This window comes from Ictalurus furcatus, chromosome 10 (assembly GCF_023375685.1).
Source record: "Ictalurus furcatus strain D&B chromosome 10, Billie_1.0, whole genome shotgun sequence".
Taxonomy (NCBI): domain Eukaryota; kingdom Metazoa; phylum Chordata; class Actinopteri; order Siluriformes; family Ictaluridae; genus Ictalurus; species Ictalurus furcatus.
In genome coordinates, this window is record NC_071264.1 from 4,878,611 (window position 1) to 4,898,158 (window position 19,548).

The 19,548-nt window shown below is 37.6% G+C and overlaps 1 protein-coding gene across 1 annotated transcript in view; it reads right to left on the reverse strand.

Annotated features, from left to right (window-relative positions):
- LOC128613890 (adhesion G-protein coupled receptor D2) overlaps nucleotides 1-16,771 on the reverse strand; it is a 70,715-nt gene extending 53,944 nt beyond the window's left edge. The window contains exons 1-16 of the mRNA XM_053635046.1: nucleotides 15,760-16,771; nucleotides 15,649-15,676; nucleotides 15,144-15,374; nucleotides 12,879-13,511; nucleotides 10,801-10,914; nucleotides 8,770-8,852; nucleotides 8,344-8,631; nucleotides 8,140-8,251; nucleotides 7,627-7,764; nucleotides 6,280-6,385; nucleotides 6,042-6,153; nucleotides 5,125-5,180; nucleotides 4,923-5,049; nucleotides 3,171-3,274; nucleotides 2,450-2,552; nucleotides 1,891-2,044 (exon numbers count right to left, since the gene is read on the reverse strand). Of these exons, the coding sequence (XP_053491021.1) occupies nucleotides 1,891-2,044; nucleotides 2,450-2,552; nucleotides 3,171-3,274; nucleotides 4,923-5,049; nucleotides 5,125-5,180; nucleotides 6,042-6,153; nucleotides 6,280-6,385; nucleotides 7,627-7,764; nucleotides 8,140-8,251; nucleotides 8,344-8,631; nucleotides 8,770-8,852; nucleotides 10,801-10,914; nucleotides 12,879-13,511; nucleotides 15,144-15,374; nucleotides 15,649-15,676; nucleotides 15,760-15,795 (2,425 nt within the window). The 5' untranslated portion in view covers nucleotides 15,796-16,771. The remainder of the gene's footprint in view (nucleotides 1-1,890; nucleotides 2,045-2,449; nucleotides 2,553-3,170; nucleotides 3,275-4,922; nucleotides 5,050-5,124; nucleotides 5,181-6,041; nucleotides 6,154-6,279; nucleotides 6,386-7,626; nucleotides 7,765-8,139; nucleotides 8,252-8,343; nucleotides 8,632-8,769; nucleotides 8,853-10,800; nucleotides 10,915-12,878; nucleotides 13,512-15,143; nucleotides 15,375-15,648; nucleotides 15,677-15,759) is intronic.
- Nucleotides 16,772-19,548: the final 2,777 nt, after the last annotated feature.

Here is a 19,548-nt window from a genome sequence, read left to right on the forward strand (position 1 = left end):
GGAATAAACTCATTACTATGATTAGCACACACATATTAATGTGTATATGTGGAAGAAAAAAAATAAGTAAACCCCATGGAAATTGTTGGCTTTTTTGACATATTTGGACAAGCAAACATTTGATCCTCTTTGAAACAGTGCCTCTTAATGATGTTGATATATCTGACCAAAACCACAAGGAAAATGAGCTTTTTCAATCATTTATTCAACAGAAATTTCAATAGATATTATATTTGTCTGTGGAAAATATAAGTACACCTCAGAAGCTAGTATTGCCTCCGTTAGTAGAAATAACTTCTTGTAGGCGCTTTGCACAATTATTCCCCAGGCTTGCTGGAATTTTTTAGCACTCTTCCATGTAATATTCTTTCAGTTGAATGATGTTTGAGGGTTTTCTAACATGTACTGCCCTTTTCAAACCCACCCCCACAACATTTCAATGGGAGTCAAACTTGGGCTTTGACTAGGCCATGCCTCCATTTCTTCTTTTTGAGCCATTCCTTGGTGGATTTGCCAGTGTGCTTAGGATCATTATCCTGTTGAAAGGTAGACTTTTGGTTCAGCTGCAACTTTTGGACAGATGGCCTCACATTATCTTCAAGCATTCTTTGATATGATGCAAAATTCATAGGTGAACCAGTGAATGAAAGCTGTCCAGTCCCTGAGGAGGCGAAGCAATCCCAAAGCATAACATTTCCACCACCATGCTTCACAGTTGGTATGAGGTGCTTCTCCTGAAAAGCTGTCTTTGGTCTGTGCCAAACATGTATGCCCTTACTGTGGGCAAACAACTCTACCTTTGATTCGTCGGTCCAGAGCACATTATTCCAAAGGCCTGGTCTTTGCCTACATGCTCGTTGGCAAACTATAGTCTTGCAAAGGCTTTTTCCTCGCACGCCTCCCATGCAGGTCAAATTTGTGCAATCTCTTCCTGATTATAGAAGCATGCACTTTGACAGCAACAGTTGCAAGACCGCAGATCCTGTGATGCAATTTTGGGGTTCTTGGAGACTTCTTTTTGCATCAGACGGTCTGCTCATGGGCTCACTTTGGTGGGACGGTCAGTCCTGGACAAATTGGCAGTCTTTTAAAATCTGCGCCACTTGTAGATTATTTTCCTTACAGTGGAATGATGTATTTCAAATAATTTGGAGATCTTTTTAAATCACTTGCCAGACACATAGGCATCCACAACATTTTTTTTCTGAAGAGCTCTTTAGATCACACACCTCAATAGCAAAGGGAACACTAGAAATGAGAGGGGTATACATAAGACTGGTTCCACCTGCACTCCCTAAGCAGGTTCTAATCACTGCCACCCAATCTTCAACACCTGATGCTAATTTTATGGATTTGAAGGTGTGATAAATGTAGGACTGTACTTACTTTTTCCATGTGACTGATCTGTTTGTTGTTAATTTAAATTGTGAAAATTACTACAAAATGTGTCATTTTATGTGTCATTTGACAGAGTGTATCAATTTTATTAATATGCACTGTTTCAAAGAGGATCAAATGTTTGTTTGTCCAAATATGTCAAAAAACACAACCGTTTCAATGGGATCGACTTGATTTTTCACGACTGTATATACAGTATACTTAAATTATGCTTTTCTTTTGTTCTACTGTACTATACCAAATGTCCTGACTGTTTCATTGAAGGTTACACACTTGGTCATGAAGAAACTAATCTTAATATTTGCACTACTCAGCTGCACATTCTTTTCTGTTGCTACATATTTCCCACTTTGTTAGTCACCGGTAACATAAATTTCTGCAAAAATGCAAATGCATTAAAAGATATTGGTCTACTCACTAACCTGATCAATAGCACTTAATAAAAAAAACATATAAAAGGTATCTATTGGATGAGGACATCGGCCCTATTACCCCAGCCAATCAGGTAGTAGTATTTCATGTGGCGATCCTCGCTCATGTTAACAGTCACCACCTTGCTCCAGAGCAGCAGCCCCTCCACCAACATCCAGCTAAACGCTGCCATGAAGAACAGATGGAGCAGAGCTGCCACCATTGTGCAGGCCACCTAAGGGCACAGGGTCACCAGGGAAGTGAGTTCAGAATGTAAAACAACCACATAGCAGTCACATGCCAGTTTAGTTTTCATAACAATTATGGCAGCAGGGCCACTACCAAGGACACGGAGGAACTGCTTGGGTTTATATGCTAGCTTTTATTCTACAAGAGCTTACTCTACAGCATAAAAACAACCAGATTTTTTTTTTTTTTTTAAAAAGGACTGAATATTAATTTAGACATTACTGTACTATGTGGCTATAATTTTATTTATAATCTTCCTTATAATTGCATTTAATTACAGTTACACCTTTTTATGCTCATGAACTGTGCCACTTAAGCATGAGTAATATTATGAAAAATGGATATTTGTGTGTCATTTGTGTGTATTTATTATTTTAGCATTGCACATTACCTTATTATGAACGGCAGAGCCACTGCAGAGAAGGACTATTTGGGCAAAGGCCAGAGAGATGAACAGATTCTTGTGGATGGATGTCCTCTCTGATTTTGGAATACTGCATTGGTGCAGGAAATTGTATTCATTCACACAGTTTAGCATGTCGTTTTCATTTTTAAAATAATTTCAGCAGACTAAATGTGCCGGAACTGATTAGGCACAAGCAGGCCATAAATCTTTTTTTTCTGAAATCAGCTTGCCCAATACTGATTAGTCTTTTCCCATGAGACCATTGTGCTTAATTAACTTCTGTGTAATGTTAACATAAAACCTTCAGTTCTGAGCACTGTGTGTGTGTGTGTGTGTGTGTATGTGATTAGGTGCTGAACACTAATTACCAGATTAGCAAGGTTCAATACTTCTTCTGCCTCAAAAACCGACTAAGATTGACCACTGAATATGGCTCAGATCACTTACGGCCATAAATGCTTGACAAATGTAGGCCAAAGACTAAAAACGTGAGGCAACACTATAAATGTGACAGTGGAAGTCAATGTTAAAACCTGAAGGAAATCTTTATATTCTATGTCTCCACTGTGTGAAATTAAGACGTTGCTGGTTTGTGGGGATCTAGAGAAAGCCACCCCAACAGACAAACACACACACACACACACACACACACACACATTTACAGGGGTACTGTTGTTGTGGCATCGTATCCTTGGAAACCACTTACTCTAGCACGGTAAGCAGCATCAAGGTCACCACGAGAGCACAGAGTGATGCTCCTGATCCTATAAATGTCAGCTTGCTCAGAACCATCGCCTCCTCTTCACTCCACTGCCGAGACAGAGAGGAAAGACAAATAAAAGTCTCTCCCACTCACTCTATCCATCAGATGTCTAGATCAAGTCCTGAGTAATAAACTAGATATTTCCTGCAGCTGCTTGTTCTGGATGTTGATTAAAGCGGTTTTTAGAATTTTTTTTTTTTTTTTAAATGGTCATTACAAAGTTTTGGTGAGCGATTTGCAACACCATGTCCACCTGTGATTCAACAGAAATGATTATTGATCAACATGTTCAATTACACAGTTTTATAAGTGACATTCCTAATGATGATTTCAAGTTCTGCCAAATTCCCATTTCTTCTGTAAGCTAACAGAGACCTCTGCTGGACAGAGCTAGAGGGTATTCAAACAGATAAAAGGCATTCACTGGTTTTGATTGATTAGACTAGTGTAGAGAAAGCCAATTTGTCTGAAATAGCTAATCTAATTAAAATTATATAAACAAAAATAAATGGAGTGTATGTATTAACCCTTTACACTTCTAGGACCTGACAACATTCACATTAGATTCACTTTATTTACTGAATAATTAATTGCAGCTATGTAAAAAAAAAAAGAAAAGAAATGAAACACAGTAGGTTATACAGTCATTTACTGGCAACCTGTAAAGTACAGTAACATTTACAGTAAACAACTGTAAAATGTATTTAGAGTAATATCATACATGATATATGTTTGAAATCGGTGTTGTAGACAAAAATATAATCATGCCGACATATTAATTTCTTTCTTTCGAAAATTAACATTTTATTTACAAAAAAAATATATTGTTTTAAACGGACGACTCGGAGAAAAATATTCTGAAAAGCAGTCAATGAGAGTGCAGCGTAGGTGGGAACTCCTTTAATACCGTTTAAAAAGATTCCTCAAGAAATCGGTCGACAAAATGTCAAGAATACATTTCTGGAAATTCTAGCCAAAAAGAGCGTCTACTTTAAAATATTAAATTATTTAGATTTATTTTGGATTTTTTATCACAACATAATTCCCATAGTTCCATTTGTGTTACTCCAGAGTTTTGATGACTATTATTATTCTATAATATGGAAATAATAAAGAATGAGTGTGTCAAAACTTTTAACTGGTGGTGTACCTATAATGTAATTAATTTTGACATTTATTTTATTTATTTATTTCATTTTAACGCCATGTCAGCAACCAGGCTATTCACATGGCAAACAAATCTACATCAATAGATATTCACGATATTAAATAAGTCACTTAAAATTTATACAAGATAAAAACTGTCAAATCTGCTCAGATGTTATTTTTATTTATTTTAATTTTTAAAAATCTATTAAACAGGTCTCTGAATAAAAGCATTGTCTCAGAGTTCCAAAAGTTTAATTCAGTACTTATAAGAGTCATAAGGGTTTGGCAATGTATACAGTACATATGGGGGGATCTTCACCAGTCATTAAAAACACGTATTAGTCTTGAATGGCCCAGTTGGAATCTAGTAAAAACTATTTGGTCATGTCTAGATTTAAAATTTTGAGTGTAATTTCTTTGGATCCTGGGGTTTATTTCGTAATATTTATTGCACTTATTCCATTCTGACTGCCACTTATTGGTGATATACAAAATTATTTTTTTTAAACTTATATAAAAATACAAGATATAATTTCAATAACATACCCTAGCCTCCATGTAATTCATGAGGATAGCAAAGTTGGTGGTGTGGTTGCAAAAGCAGGACGTGAGATTTGGTCCGGAGTACAACACTTTACAGCCTTTGTCTGACCAATCGCTCACACTGGGAGCTCTGAGAAACAGGGTATAAAAGTTATAAAAGACATTTGTTGGCATTACTTCCAGTAAGTTTTTGTCATTCACTTACACTGAACTGACATTCCAGAAAATACACAAAGGTGTGACCAGCTTGGAAGACTCCACCTGCAAGGAAAACAGATGTGTGATGTCATGCTACAATCAACTAACTAATGTGGTGTTATATAACATTTCAGAGATTCCAATCTATAAATATTCATCTCTATTATGGAATATTCCACTGCAGAATTTAGTCACTAAAAGCTGTTTGGATCAAGGCTACATCTACAGTATATTCCAGACCTACTGTTTAATTCGACAAATATAATTGTCCTGTCTAGGAATGTAACTAGTATTACTCAGAAATATTGGATTGGTATTGGTCTAGATTTGACATATTTTCTCATCCGATCTACTCATTTATATATTTTATGCTGTAAATATGTTGTGTATGTTGCACAGGTCTTACATGTGAACAGAATACACAAATTGCCTTAAAACTCACTGCTGTCATAGCCTCAGGAAAAGGTACTGGCTGATACTCTGAACTCCGATAGCTGAATTTTGTCAAAAATGGGGGGTAAAATGGGGATCGGTGCATCCCTAATCACGTCTCATCGTTAACCATGTTTTTTGGGGGGGTTTTTGCACCACTAAAAGTCTTACAATGGTTGTTCAATTAATTTTTTTCAGATTGGTATACAGATTGGTAGAGAATGGTACACCACAATGTTTGCAATGTCTGGTTTACTTACATAATCACGATTCCTCATTCGTGGTTGTTTGTATACACATAATAATATATATGTATGTATGCATATAAAAAAGAGCAAATGTTCCAGGTACATCGGCTTCCCAGACTTAATTAATTGTAGTCCTAACATAAAGCTAAAATTCATATCTCACATGTCCTATTATGAGGCTGAAAAGTGGCACATGCACAAGCAAACACATGTTCTTTTGAGATATAACACTGATATTCCATACCACTTTTACAGTAGACAAAGTATACTGCACAGACACTGGAATATTCTCTTCCCTCGACACATCTCGCACTGTGGCTGATATGACTGCTGTAGCCATGTGACCTGTCACAGATCTGAAAAACCAATATATTTATATTGAAAGTTTTTACCACAATATACATTGATTCTATTTAATTCATTGAATCGTTTTTTTTTTTTCTTTCTTTTTTAAAATATTCTGCAATATTAAATGCTCCTACTGTCCACTCTCTGTGTACTTGTTTGTAAATGCTTCTGATTCAGTTCTGGACAGCACCTCCATCACGTGGCTGTAGTAAGTATGAATGAACATCACATTCTTGTGACCTGCAAACAACAAGTTTGTCAAGTGTGGCCACCAACATTCAAGTAGCATTATTGTTGATTACATTTAAAGAGTTCCACTCAAGTACAGAAAAATATTTTTAAAGTGCAGATATTTATATTTCATTAAAAGGAATTCATGAACCTCAACCGAGTGCTCATCTGCGGTACAGTCCCAAGAATCAGTTTTTTGGAATATTCTAGATTTCAACACGGCAATCAAAATAACTGAAAAAAGCATGATGTGGTGGAACCTCTTTTACTGGCAGCAACTGTGACTAAACACTTTCTGTTTTGCTTGGCAGTTTGGAGGACTTTTTTGAAGTACAACAATCGTTTGCATGCATATTTTTGAAATGTCTTAAATAAATTTCATGTTTGGATATCAGGACTTACAGATTGAATCCTGTGTTTTGGATTGTTGTCACAGTGCCTCCTTTGAGTTTCAGATCTCAAACCAGTGCTCTGCTGTATAATTCCAACATAGCATTTATTGGTTTTGTATTGACTGAGCTAGTCAGGCCCTGAGACAGCAAAGCTACATCACACTAACACAATATATGGCCAAAAGTATGTGGACACCTGCCCATCACACCTATATGTGGTTCTTCTCCAAACTGTTACCAAAAAGTCTGAAACACACAATTGTACAGAATGTCTTTGTATGCTGTAGCATTACAATTTCCCTTCACTGAAACTAAGAGGCCCAAACCTGCTCCAGCATGACAATGCCCCTGTGCACAAAGCAAGCTCCGTGAAGACATGGTTTGCCAAGGTTGGAGTGTGAGAACTCGAGTGGCTTGCAGAGACCCCTGATCTCAACCACACTGATCACCTTTGGGATTGGCTTCTCACCCGACATCAGCACCTGACCTCACTTATGCTCTTTTGGCTGAATGAACACAAATCCCCACAGCCATCCTCCAAATGCTAATGGAAAGCCTTCTCAGAAAGAAGAGTGCAGGTTATAATAACAGCACCGTCTGGAATGGAATGTTCAACAGGCACCATGCTTGTGATTAGGTTTGGTGTTGGTATGTAGTGTTGTGTTTTCTACATAATGTGGTGTACATTTACCCAACACTTCAACTCAGCTTAGATTTGTTTAGCAAAGTGTGAACATTAAGAAATTTCTTCTTTAATCTAATCTGAACCCTGAACACTCCAACCACAAAGTATTATGGCGAAAAATATTAAATGGCACAAGTCTGAAATGAAATGCGTACTATAACAATATTTCTCACCTAGGGAATAAAGTCTCTGGACCTCTGTCTCTGAAATGAGGATTTCCTCTTGGCTCCTGGAGTGATTAACATGTGTTGAGGGTTTATACACATTACTGCAGTTAGCATGAGATAATTCTCGTGGCTCCATAAGAACATCTACAAAAACAACCACACCCATGTCATCCAATCATTAGTATGTACTGTATACAGTGTATCCGTAAACTGTAACCTAGCAGCCAGTTATTTCAAAACTTTAAAAGACTTCTTTAACTTTGGCATCCAAGTGCTCAATGAGCAGTTATAGCAAATCATATCAGAAATAACAAACAGGGGAAGAACATTAGTGAATTTGAAAGTTCAGAATTATAAAGTTCTATGCAATAATGCAACGACCTTTCAAATATTTTAATGAAATACCATAGCCTTTCCATATTCATAACATTAGCACATTTTGCAGATAGAACCTTATAATTCTCAGTATTGAATTTCTACCCTTTTGTCAAGGCAGCAAAATCATTCACAATACTTTACCTATGTTTTTGGTTAAAAGTGCAAAGCTTTTCATGTCTGCGAAGATTTTATCAGCCAGAGCCCAAAGTATTTTTTCAATACTCTCGATAACCATAAATGGTCTAAGGTTAATCTGCAAAAAACACATTTAAGTATAGAACAGAAGTTAGTATGCACATATTGACATTACACATTTATCTCACACCACTGAACATTGGAACATACACCCAATGGCTTCATATCCAACCATTGCCTGGCCAAGACAGGATCAATGAGTCCACTGGCAAGGATCAGGTAGCTGGAAACCATGGACCTAAGGACTCCAGAAGGGACAGATGTTTTATTAACTTGAGAAGCTGCAGCCTGCTCAATGGTTTGAGTGAGGTGCAGCATGTCAGATGGTGTGATGATGTCTGGATCAGTCTCAATAGCCTCCAGAACAGATTGAGCAAGAGAACTCAGCCAATTCAATTCGTGCTCTGTGGATGAAGATGAATTATGGTCTTCCAACTCCTATGGAAAGAAAAAATATTTAGCAGTCTTCAGAGTAAACATGATAAGGTAAACTCTGATAAGATAAAGCTTTAAAAATGTATAAACAGCCATGCTAGAGTTGCCGTGTATCGCAGATATGGAAGCTCTCCTACTCACAGGGTTGGCATGAAGATCTTTGCTGATTTGTGTAAAAAATGGGGTATTGGGAAATTTGGATGTGCCAATGTCACCCAAGAGCTCTATGATCAAAACAAGAAATATAATCATTAGCATAAAAGTAATCAATTTACACACTAACCTAAACACAAAATAATCAATAAGCTGTGGATAGAGAATTTAACTTTAATAGACTAAATTTGAAGTAATCAACCAAAATATTTTGAGCAACAATGTTTGTGAAAGTTTCTGCAACTTTTAAAGTTTATTTATGTATAATCATTACCGTCACCACAATCCGTCATTTAAGTGATATTTCAGAAAACCTGTTTACTTGTAAGTTATTTAAAATGTAAATTAACACTTATATAAGACATACAGTATATTACTAGAATATTTTCCATAATCTCTTTAATGAAGGCTGTTTGTAAACTAAGCTCTAAATTTGTATTAGGTCTGTTCATGCTTTCAGAGCTGAGACTACTTTTACAGAGGGAGGAATGTATCATACAGTAAAGACTAACTCATGCCTCCCTAGAGATATGTATAGCCAGCCAAACGGTGCATCACAGCTGTTACATTATTGGGATTCATGCTCACAATCTTCAGATAATAGGGCAAACGCTTTTCTGTTGCCCCACTCAGGAGCAAAGATGCAGCTAGCTGCTAAGTTAGCTCTAGCCCATCTGTGGTGGCTTTTGAGGTATGTTTTGGGTCCTTGTCCTGTTCTAGAAGCTCTTTTCTATCTCAAGCTTCCGTTTCTTCACTGACTGTGTCACATATGCTTCCAAAATTTGCTGATATTTACTGGAATGCATTCTTACATCTACCTGTGAAATGTTTCCTGTGTCACAGGCTGTTACACAACCCATAATAGATTCGTCCGCAGACTTAACAGTTGGTAAGGTGTTCTTTTCATCAAATGCTGCTCCTTTTTTTCTCTCCAAACATATCTTTGGTGATTGTAGCCAAAGAACTACAATTTTACTTCATCAAATGCCTCTTAAATGATGACATCTCATATCTGATGACTCCTCCAAGTAGATCATGTTTGTGCAAGCAGTAGTAGAATAGTGCACCACCACTCCTGCCTCAGCTAAACCTTTCTTCACGTACTGTATTTAGTGTCATATGCAGGTCTTGCTTTGCTTTTCGGGTCAGCATATGGGCAGTTATACCTGAAAGTTTTCTTGCATTGATGTCCATTGTTCCCCTTAACCGCCATTTCTTAATGATATTTCAGACAGTGATAATTGTAAACTGTAAGTAATTTGATGTCTGTTTCTCCTCCTTTGTAGGCATCAATTTGCTTTATATTCCGATTCTCAGTCAGCTGCTTTGAGAAGCCCATAACTGTTGAGTGTTAACGCAAGGTTTGAAAAATTAGAGACTTTATTACACTCTGGAATTTTTATTATTAATGACAAATCTTGACCTGCCTAAAGAATACTAATGAGTCAATTAAGGCTTAACAAGTTAATTACGTTCTGAGACTTGGGTGATCAAACTTTTTACATGCCATAATTACTATTTTTTTTAACTAAGTAATTGTTTGTTGCCATTTGCAGATTTTTTTAAAAATAGTTTGCTACAGGGCTTGCATTTACTTCTTTGCACTTCAGGAAGCAATAAAATATGTAATTTGGCCAGGGGTGCCCAGACTTTTGCATACAAATGTATATGAGAACAGCTTCAGTTTGATGTTCTCTCATTTCTGTGTAAATCCAAAGATTATTAATATTAGCCTATAAAGATTATTGTTATATTATTTGCTATTAGTGTGTAATACTTGGTTTGAATTTCTCTTTTTATAAGTGAAAATTAAAAAAAAAAAAAAATGATTAATGGGATTTCAATTGCCTTTAGGCTTTATAAGTGAGTTTGGAGAAAACAGGTTTTCTGTTTTTTTCTCAGTATAAAGAAAGGTAAAAATTCTTGTACATGCTAATCACACATAAGCTACAAATAATTTGTTACACAAAATGCCATTGTTTATGTGTACTATGTCTAAACAGTGCATAGAGTTATTACCTTTATGAAATTGACATACACCTCCCCTTTGTGTATCACAGTTGACCCAGGACCAGTCTCCACTGCCAGGGTGAAATGTTATGCAGTTCTCATTTTTTGGCATCTGGGAATGTTCTAAAGGAAACAGTGTAATACTGTGAACTTAAATCCAAGCAAAAGATTGAACTGGTTGGTCAGTTGCTCACTGTTATATAAACATAATACAGATTATGAGTAAGAGAATGAGATGTAAGAGCCTGGAGTGTGTTCATCATGGGGTGGGAATGTATTAGAGTCCATGTTTGTTTTGAAGGGTGGTATTCTGAATTACAGCATGCATGATATATTTATGACCATTTAGGGCTGAGTTTCCCAGTTACAACTTGGCTCCGTCTATGTATTCATTATGACTTGGGAGCAGTAGAGTACCTCTGCAGTGGTGGAAATATTTACGCACAGTGACTTACAGTGGTGCTTGAAAGTTTGTGAAGCCTTTAGAATTTTCCATATTTCTGCATACATATGACCTAAAAAATCCAGCAGATTTTCACACAAAGTAGATAAGAAGAACCCAATAAAAAAAATGAGAAAAAACATATTCTGCTAGGTCATTTATTTATTGAGGAAAATGATCCAATATTACATATCTGAGAGTGGCAAAAGTATGTGAACCTTCGCTTTCAGTATCTGGTGTGACCCCCTTGTGCAACAATAACTGCAACTAAACGTTTCTGGTAACTGTTGATCAGTCCTGCACATCGTCTTGGAGGAATTTTAGCCCATTCCTCAGTACAGAACAGCTTCCCCTCTGGGATGTTGGAGGGTTTCCTCACATGAACTGCTTGCTTCAGGTCTTTCCACAACATTTCTATTGGATTAAGGTCAGGACATTTTTCGGTAGAACGACTTGTGTGTTTAGGGTCGTTGTCTTGCTGCATGCCCCACTTTCTCTTGAGATTCAGTTCACGGTCAGATGTCCCAACATTTTCCTTTAGTATTCGTTGGTATAATTCAGAATTCATTGTTCCATCAATGATGGCAAGTCATCCTGGCCCGGATGCAGCAAAACAGGGCCAAACCATGATACTACCACCATCATGTTTCACAGATGAGATAAGGTTCTTATGCTGGAATGCAGTGTTTTTCTTTCTTCAAACATAATCTTTCTCATTTAAATAAAAAAGTTAAATTTTGGTTTCATCCGTCCACAAAACATTTTTACAATAGCCTTCTGGCTTGTCCGAGTGATCTTTAGCAAACTGCAGATGGGTAGCAATGTTCTTTTTGGAGATCAGTGGTTTTCTCCTTGCAACCCTGCCATTGTTGTTCAGTGTTCTCCCAATGCTGTACTCAAGAACATTAACATTAGCCAATGTGAAAGAGTCCTTTAGATACTTAGAAGTTACCCTGGGCTCCTTTGTGACTTGTGGACTATTACACGTCTTGCTCTTAGAGTGATCTTTGTTGGTCAACCACTCCTGAGGGGGAGTGATCTTGAATTTCCTCCTTTCGTACACATCTTTTTGACTGTGGATTGGTGGAGTCCAAACCACTCTAGAGATGGTTCTGTAACCTTTTCCAGCCTGATGAGTATCAACAACTGTTTTTCTGAGGTCCTCAGAAATCTGCTTTGTTCATGCCATGATACACTTCCACAAATATGTGTTGTGAAGATCAACCTTTGATCCTTTTCTTTGAATAAAACAGGGCGCTCACTCACACATGATTGTCATACCAATGATTGAAAACAACTGACTCTAATTTCACCTTCAAATTAACTGCTAATCCTGGAGGTTCACATACTTCTGCCACTTACAGATATGTAATATTGGATCATTTTCCTCAATAAATTAATGACAAAGTATAATATTTTGTGTCTCATTTGTTTAACTGAGATCTCTTTGTCTACATTTACTTGTGTGGACTTGTGTGAAAATCTGATGATGATTTAGGTCATATTTATGCAGATATATAGAACATTCTAAAGGGTTCACAAACTTTCAAGCACCACTGTACAAAAGACAGCAAGGAGTCCAGCATTTAATCCAATTTAAATGGACTCACAATGCCCAAAAACATCTCACCCAACAGCGCTTTACCTTGACACTGGATGTATCCCCAGTGAGTCTGTAGAGAAGGTGTCATTTCCAACCGAGATCTGCCCCATCTAAAAAGCAGGCCAGAAGGAATGACTGAACACTCTTTTTCCATGGTTCGGATTTCACTGGCATCCAGCACCTGATCCCACATGTGCAGCTGGGTAATGCTGCCACAGAAGGCCTCGTCACTTTTGAAGGAGCTGCCAAACGCGTCTTGTTCTTGGCCTATGATGAAAATGCCGCCGCCCCCAATGTAGCCTGATGAGTAGAGGGAAATACCACGTCTAACTTCCTGACCATCCACTGAGATTGCCCACTTGCCACCATTTCCAGTCCAGCTCACACACACAGAATGCCAGGAGGCATCGTTGGCGAAGGCTGATAGGTAGGGGCCATGTTTACCGTGCACCAACAGAGCAAGCTGAACGGGTTGGTTTGGCATGATTCTGGCTCGGAGCTGGAACTCGTTAATGAAGGAGCGTATGGAATAAGAAAGCACAGTGGAAGGCCCATGGCAAGTAGGACTAAAATGAAGGCGAGCGCAAACAGTCACAGCAGCCATGTTTGAGAACTTGTGCAACAAACGAGCGGATTGAAGTTCACGTCTGTCCAGGAATTTCAGGATTAAGGTACCTTGGAGAACAGATATGGCAGTGAATATTTGTTGGAAGTATTAATAGAGGGTATGCATTGACGTCACTTTCCCGCCAGAACACGCCCCTCTCGGCCGGACTAAGTGGCAAAACATCCAGCAAGGTAATTGCTTTTAATAGGGGAAGCTGCGAAAATAACAGCTGCTAATATAACTAACAATTATCAGCTTAAATAAAAGGCAGTTGGACTCGACAGTGACAGTTACAACTTGCCGAAGAACCTGTGGTCCATGTACATTGGCATGTGGCCAGAAATTGGTTTCCCGACATTTATATGTACCTGAACCTGAAGGCATACAAAAGCCTTGACACTTGGTCCTACTTCAAGATTTGTTGGAGAAATTAAAGTGACAAGAACACAAATAAACATTATTCATCATTACAGAATGAATACCACATGCCAAAAGAACTTTGCTCGACTTAGTAAAAAAAGGACTGAATGGTTTTTTGGCACTCTGTAAAATTCTTGTTGAATCTGTTAGCACAGTCGATCGCACAACAGCTTTTTCCCATTTTAGACGCGTTTTTTCTGTGTTTTCACAGAATTCACGCTGTACGCTAATGCTGCTGCTCAGTCTTTTTGCCACTCGGTGGGCGTGACCGCGGCGAGTTCCAGCTACAGTGACGTCACGTACATACCCTCTATAGTAATGTTATTTATGCATAATTTCAACAATTAAAGGGATAGTTCACCCAAAAATGAAAATTCTACAAATATTTCACAAAATATTTTCACTTCCGCATAGATCTCCAGTGTGCGTTCATGAGAGAACCATGACACATGCGTGTTTTAAAAAATGTCCATGAGGAGAAAAAAATGTCCGTGAGAGCAGACGAAAAAAATGCAAGTCCTCCTCTATGTAGAAATCTGTAGACATCTTTGTTACAAAGATTGTTCTATGTGACTCAGTTTGTCTTCCTCTGCTGTAAACAGTGCAGCTTTTCCGGGTCCCATTGTATCGCGAGAGGGCCCGACGTTCTCGCAAGAGCGGAGAAGCGACGATATTTTGTGAATAAAGACTTCATTTTAGTTTTTTTTGCACACACAAAGCATTCATATCGCTTCATAAAATTGGGATTAAACCACTGGAGTCACGTGGATTACTATTTCGACGCCTTTATGAGGTTTTTGGAGCTTGAAAGTTTTGGTTACATGGACTGTAAATGGAGGGACAGAAATCTCCCAGGTTTCATTAAAAATATCTTCATTTGTGTTCCAAAGATGAACGAAAGTCTTACGGGTTTGGAACGACATGAGGGTGAGTAATTGATGACAGAATTTTCATTTGTGGGTGAACTATCCCTTTAAGACCAAGAGTACAACAGGACATTAAGACTGTGTGTTCATTTTATTCTTTAGATGAACAGGCAGAGACTAAAACATCCCCTATAGTTGGTTGTGACATTTTATACAATTTTTCCCTAATTTATTCCTAAATTAAGTCATAATTATAATGGTAATGACCAGCATAAGACAAACTGTCAGCTAAATTACAGTTTCAGAAGGGTTTTTTGTGGTATTTTTTGGCACAATAAAATAGTGACAATATACATGAAGTCTCATATATACCCACGATATACAAAATCAGGGAGTGTGGTATTTGGAGATCACCATTTATTTCAGGAGCTCTTCTTGCAATCCACACCGGCTCTGAAATGTTCAAGGACTGTAGAAAATCGGTCAGGTTTTGTTTCTCTGCAGCACTGCGTACGACTGCCAGGGATCCTGACCGCTGAATACACAACTCATTGACTGCATGCCAACGTAGCCTGGCTGAATGATACTCATAATAAACTTCCTCATTTCCCCATAAACTTTTGATTTCCACATTAAGGGCAAGAGCTGTCAAAAGAGATCACGTCATGTGGTGAAAACAGTTCCAACATTCGCATCATGTTGCAAGTTTTTGTTTTTTTAGACGCACCCTGTCTATGAAACGTAACACAAGTGCAGTATTAATTTGTTGAAGACGTTTATTGTTATGCATTGAGTGGTGAGAAGCAAGAGTGCATGTCTAGAATCAATACTACGAACAATCAGGCTTGATAGTGAATGTTCAATTGCATTTCTAAATGATAAGAAGGCAATGGCAAATCTCTTTGAATGTTAATATTACCTTTTCCAATGCAGTGCTGAATCAAGACCTATAAAGTACAAACAGCACTTCATAAAGCCCTGGATAAAAAAAAATATTTAAGCTTAAGCTTGAAAAGACAAATGTACTTACAATGACATTAGAGCAGAGAAGTTTCAGTAAGTGCATCCTGTAACCAATAAAGATGTGTAAATCAGACCACAATACACGTATTGTTTACAGTAGGCTATTTAGTGAACTTTTAAACAGAATTAGTGAAAACTTCAGTGTGATAAAGCCCTTGCTGTTTGCCTGCTCATTTCAAACCTTCAGCTGATAAACACAGTAAGTCTGTCCTCTTGGATAAACGGACAACTGCGTCCTACCTTTCAGGAGTTTCCCTCCGTGTGTGAAGCAAATAAGGTGGAGAAGTTTCCAGTTTTTAAAGTTCTTGTTCCCTGAAGTTTGGAAAACGCCGCAGTTGCCAGACACAGAAGAAACTCCTCGGAGGAGAAGGAGAGCTCATTAACATTAACACACTGTCGAGCTGGAGAGATGGCTGGAGTGCGTGCGTGCGCGCGCGCGTGCGCTAATCCCGCGCGTGAGGCAACGTGTATTAATAATTTTTTTATACGAAAACATACGGAATACATAGCAGAAGTATTTACTAAGGTGGTATCCACTATTGAAAATTAAAAAAAAAAAAAAAAAAATAGAAAGACTTTGTAATGGTTATAATAGGAATTATATTGGTTTTAATGGAAACTGTAAGGGTCCATGTTGGTCTCTACTGGTAATTTGTTGCCTTCTGTTTCTTGGCATGTTATGTCTAATGGATACGATTAAGGACTAATAATAGTAATGGTAGTGGTTTTAATAGTTAGCTTATAGCTAACTATTAAATAATAAGTAATAGTTAGCTCTAGCAACACTTATAATTTAAACTTTTTTTCATGTTAACGCCTTCTTCAAATTAGCTGGCCTTTGCAAAACCCACACACAACCGTTTCTGTCTTGATGTCTCAATCTCCTTGCAGTACCAACCATGAATGGCAATTGTTTTCATTTAGTCCAAATATTCTTTATTGGTGAGAATTTTTGCTTGATCAAGGATGTATTCCCACCTTATTCCCATATTCTCTTGGAGGGTGGCAGTAATTCTGGAGTTGACGCACCTTGATTTATGACCATCACAACTGATAGCATAAATTAACAAAGCAGCTTTCTAACAGATCACACAGAAGTTCATGACCAGACTAACATGAACGACTACTGAACGAGAGATTCCTCAGTACAGAAACACACCAGTGCAGCTAAAATCAGTGTTTATTATGAAAAATAATACATAAACTATTGAATTATTACATGATTGTAAAGACACTGATATTCCTTAATGACATATTTGTCCCTTTACATATGAAAGGAATTGTAAAACGTTTGTACAAATACACAAGTCATTAGTGAGTTGTAGAAATAGAAATTATTTAAAAACAAACAAAAAAAAAAACGATGAAATAAAGTTATTTTAATAATACAGTTTTTTGTATTACCAACTGCACCTTATTACTATATCCTTGGTAATATACAAGAAATAAACACCCATATCTATATTATATATAAACTGGCAAATATTCTAAACAAGAAAGGCAATATTCATCCCCACACCAGCATAATCACATACAAAAAACATGTTATATTTGTACATTTAATAATACAGTACCTCTTAATGGAAAAATGTGCACGTTGTGAGTTTCTTTAGATTCCTACTGGTGCTTAAACTAGTGTAAAGAACATTTCTCCTATATCTGACTCAAAAGAGACAGCTCAAACCCAGTGAATGTTTCTGGAGCACGAGCTGTCACCCAAGGACAGCGAGTACATTATTTTGGGAACGGTTCGGTTTCTTGGGCCTTGAGCTGGTTCCTGGATCCTGGATTCCACATTTTCTTCACTGCTCTCATCAAACAGTTCTGCTAGAGAGCTCAATGCAGAATGCATGTCATTTCGGGCATCCATGACGCTCTTTAAACATGGCAGCTGAACAGTACCAGCGGGGCAAACATCCATCTGTCTCGGTATTCCATGCACAAGGTCACTAATGGTCTTGGTCAAAGACCGGATTGTATCTCTGAATGACCCGAGACCAACATCGCGGCCTCTACCTGTGGAATAATCCACACGCACATGATGTATTATATATTTCAATATAATAAAAAAATAAAATAAAAAAGATATATAGGTAAATCCTGATGCTCAAGAACAGAAAAACATACCTAAAAGAGTGCAAGACAAGGAGGAGTGAAGCTGCTGGAGAGCATGGTTTAGCTGAAAGAGACTGGAGGCCGTGTTTCTCAAACATTCCATCTGCACAGCATCAGCTCCCTCTGGACCATTCTCCATAGGGTCAGGCTTCTCCTAGAGCAGGAACAAACACAGGCATAATCTTAATACTTTTACTGCTAGATACAGGGGGGGAAAAGGCACTTCTCAAATATTACAGTTTTTTTTTTTACGGCATTAACACATTTTGCATGAAGCTTTCAATTTGACGCGTCTACAGTTGTTCACCAGACTACATAATAAAGCAAGCTATTCGTCATAAAGTATTGCTTACATCGAGGTGTAATAGATATTGAAAATTAATTAGCCCCACACTCCCTCAACTGAAGGAGTTTCCTCTTCAGCTTGAATCAGGAGAAGCTACAAAAAACATGCTTCTCCTAAGCTATTACTAAGGAAGATCACCCCAAATCTTTAAGGTCTGGTACTACTTGGAGTAGTTCTTGGTTATAATGCTGTGATGTTGCATTGTCAAAAAGGACGGAAAAGTTACAGTGTATCGAATCTGCCAAATGTGAGTACAATATACCAGCACTAAAACCACAAACTTCTCTGACATCATCCTACTGTGGAAATAGAAACCAGAGGCAACACATACGCATGCACATAACGACACACAAGAATCGTGAGAATCATGAGCTCTGTGCAGCAGTTCACGAAAAGCAGCATTACTATCACCTCAGCCAGTTTCAAGTGTCAAAAAATGCCTTTTGTACGAGTCGTGTATGAGTTCCTCAGTTGTCCTCAGTGTGAAAAGATGGATCTGAACATCATATAGCCATATAGCGATTGTTGGAAAGATTTCAAATATGTAGAAGATGCTGGAAAAGCAAAGAATGTGCAGAACCTGGAGGATTTTTCTGAAGAACAGTGGACAGTTTAACTGCTCAGGACAAACAAGGGACTCATGAACAACTATCACAAAACAACACAGTCGCTGATCATCCAGGTAACGACACACAGTAATAAGAATCACTATTTAAATGATAAAAAAATATTTTATTTAAATGTAAACAAATGTGTGATATTGACCCATGTTAACTGCTTTGAACAAAACGGTCAGAAGCATGTGTTCCGACGACACTCCAATGGATTTGATATCAAATGGATCATAAGGTTATGTGGAGTCCGCGCGGTCATTAAAGCCAAAAGGGGGACGTACCAAACACCAAGAAATTCTGAAATTCATGTAAATATTTCAAAGATTCAACTTTCCATTCAAGTTGTTGTCGATAATATAATTTGTAATGAAAATTGCTGCATTAAATTAGTGCTCTCAGACTTTTGGACCCCACAGTATATATGTATATACAGAACATAAAAAGTCTTGTTTGTAAAGGTTTTTCACACTGTCTGCATAGTTCAGTAGTCAGGTGCACTTAGGATCACAATCTCAGTTCCTAGCTGAAAGATAAAATTGGACTAAATTATTAACTTGTATTTTGTTTTCAGATCTGTCCTAACATTTAGTAACTTTAAAGGCCATATAGAATTGGGTATATTGCAATAACATGATCCTGATATATAAATATGAGTTGATGTTGCCCACCCCTAAGATAAATGTAAATCTACTGAATCAAGAACATCTGTCTGGTCTAATCT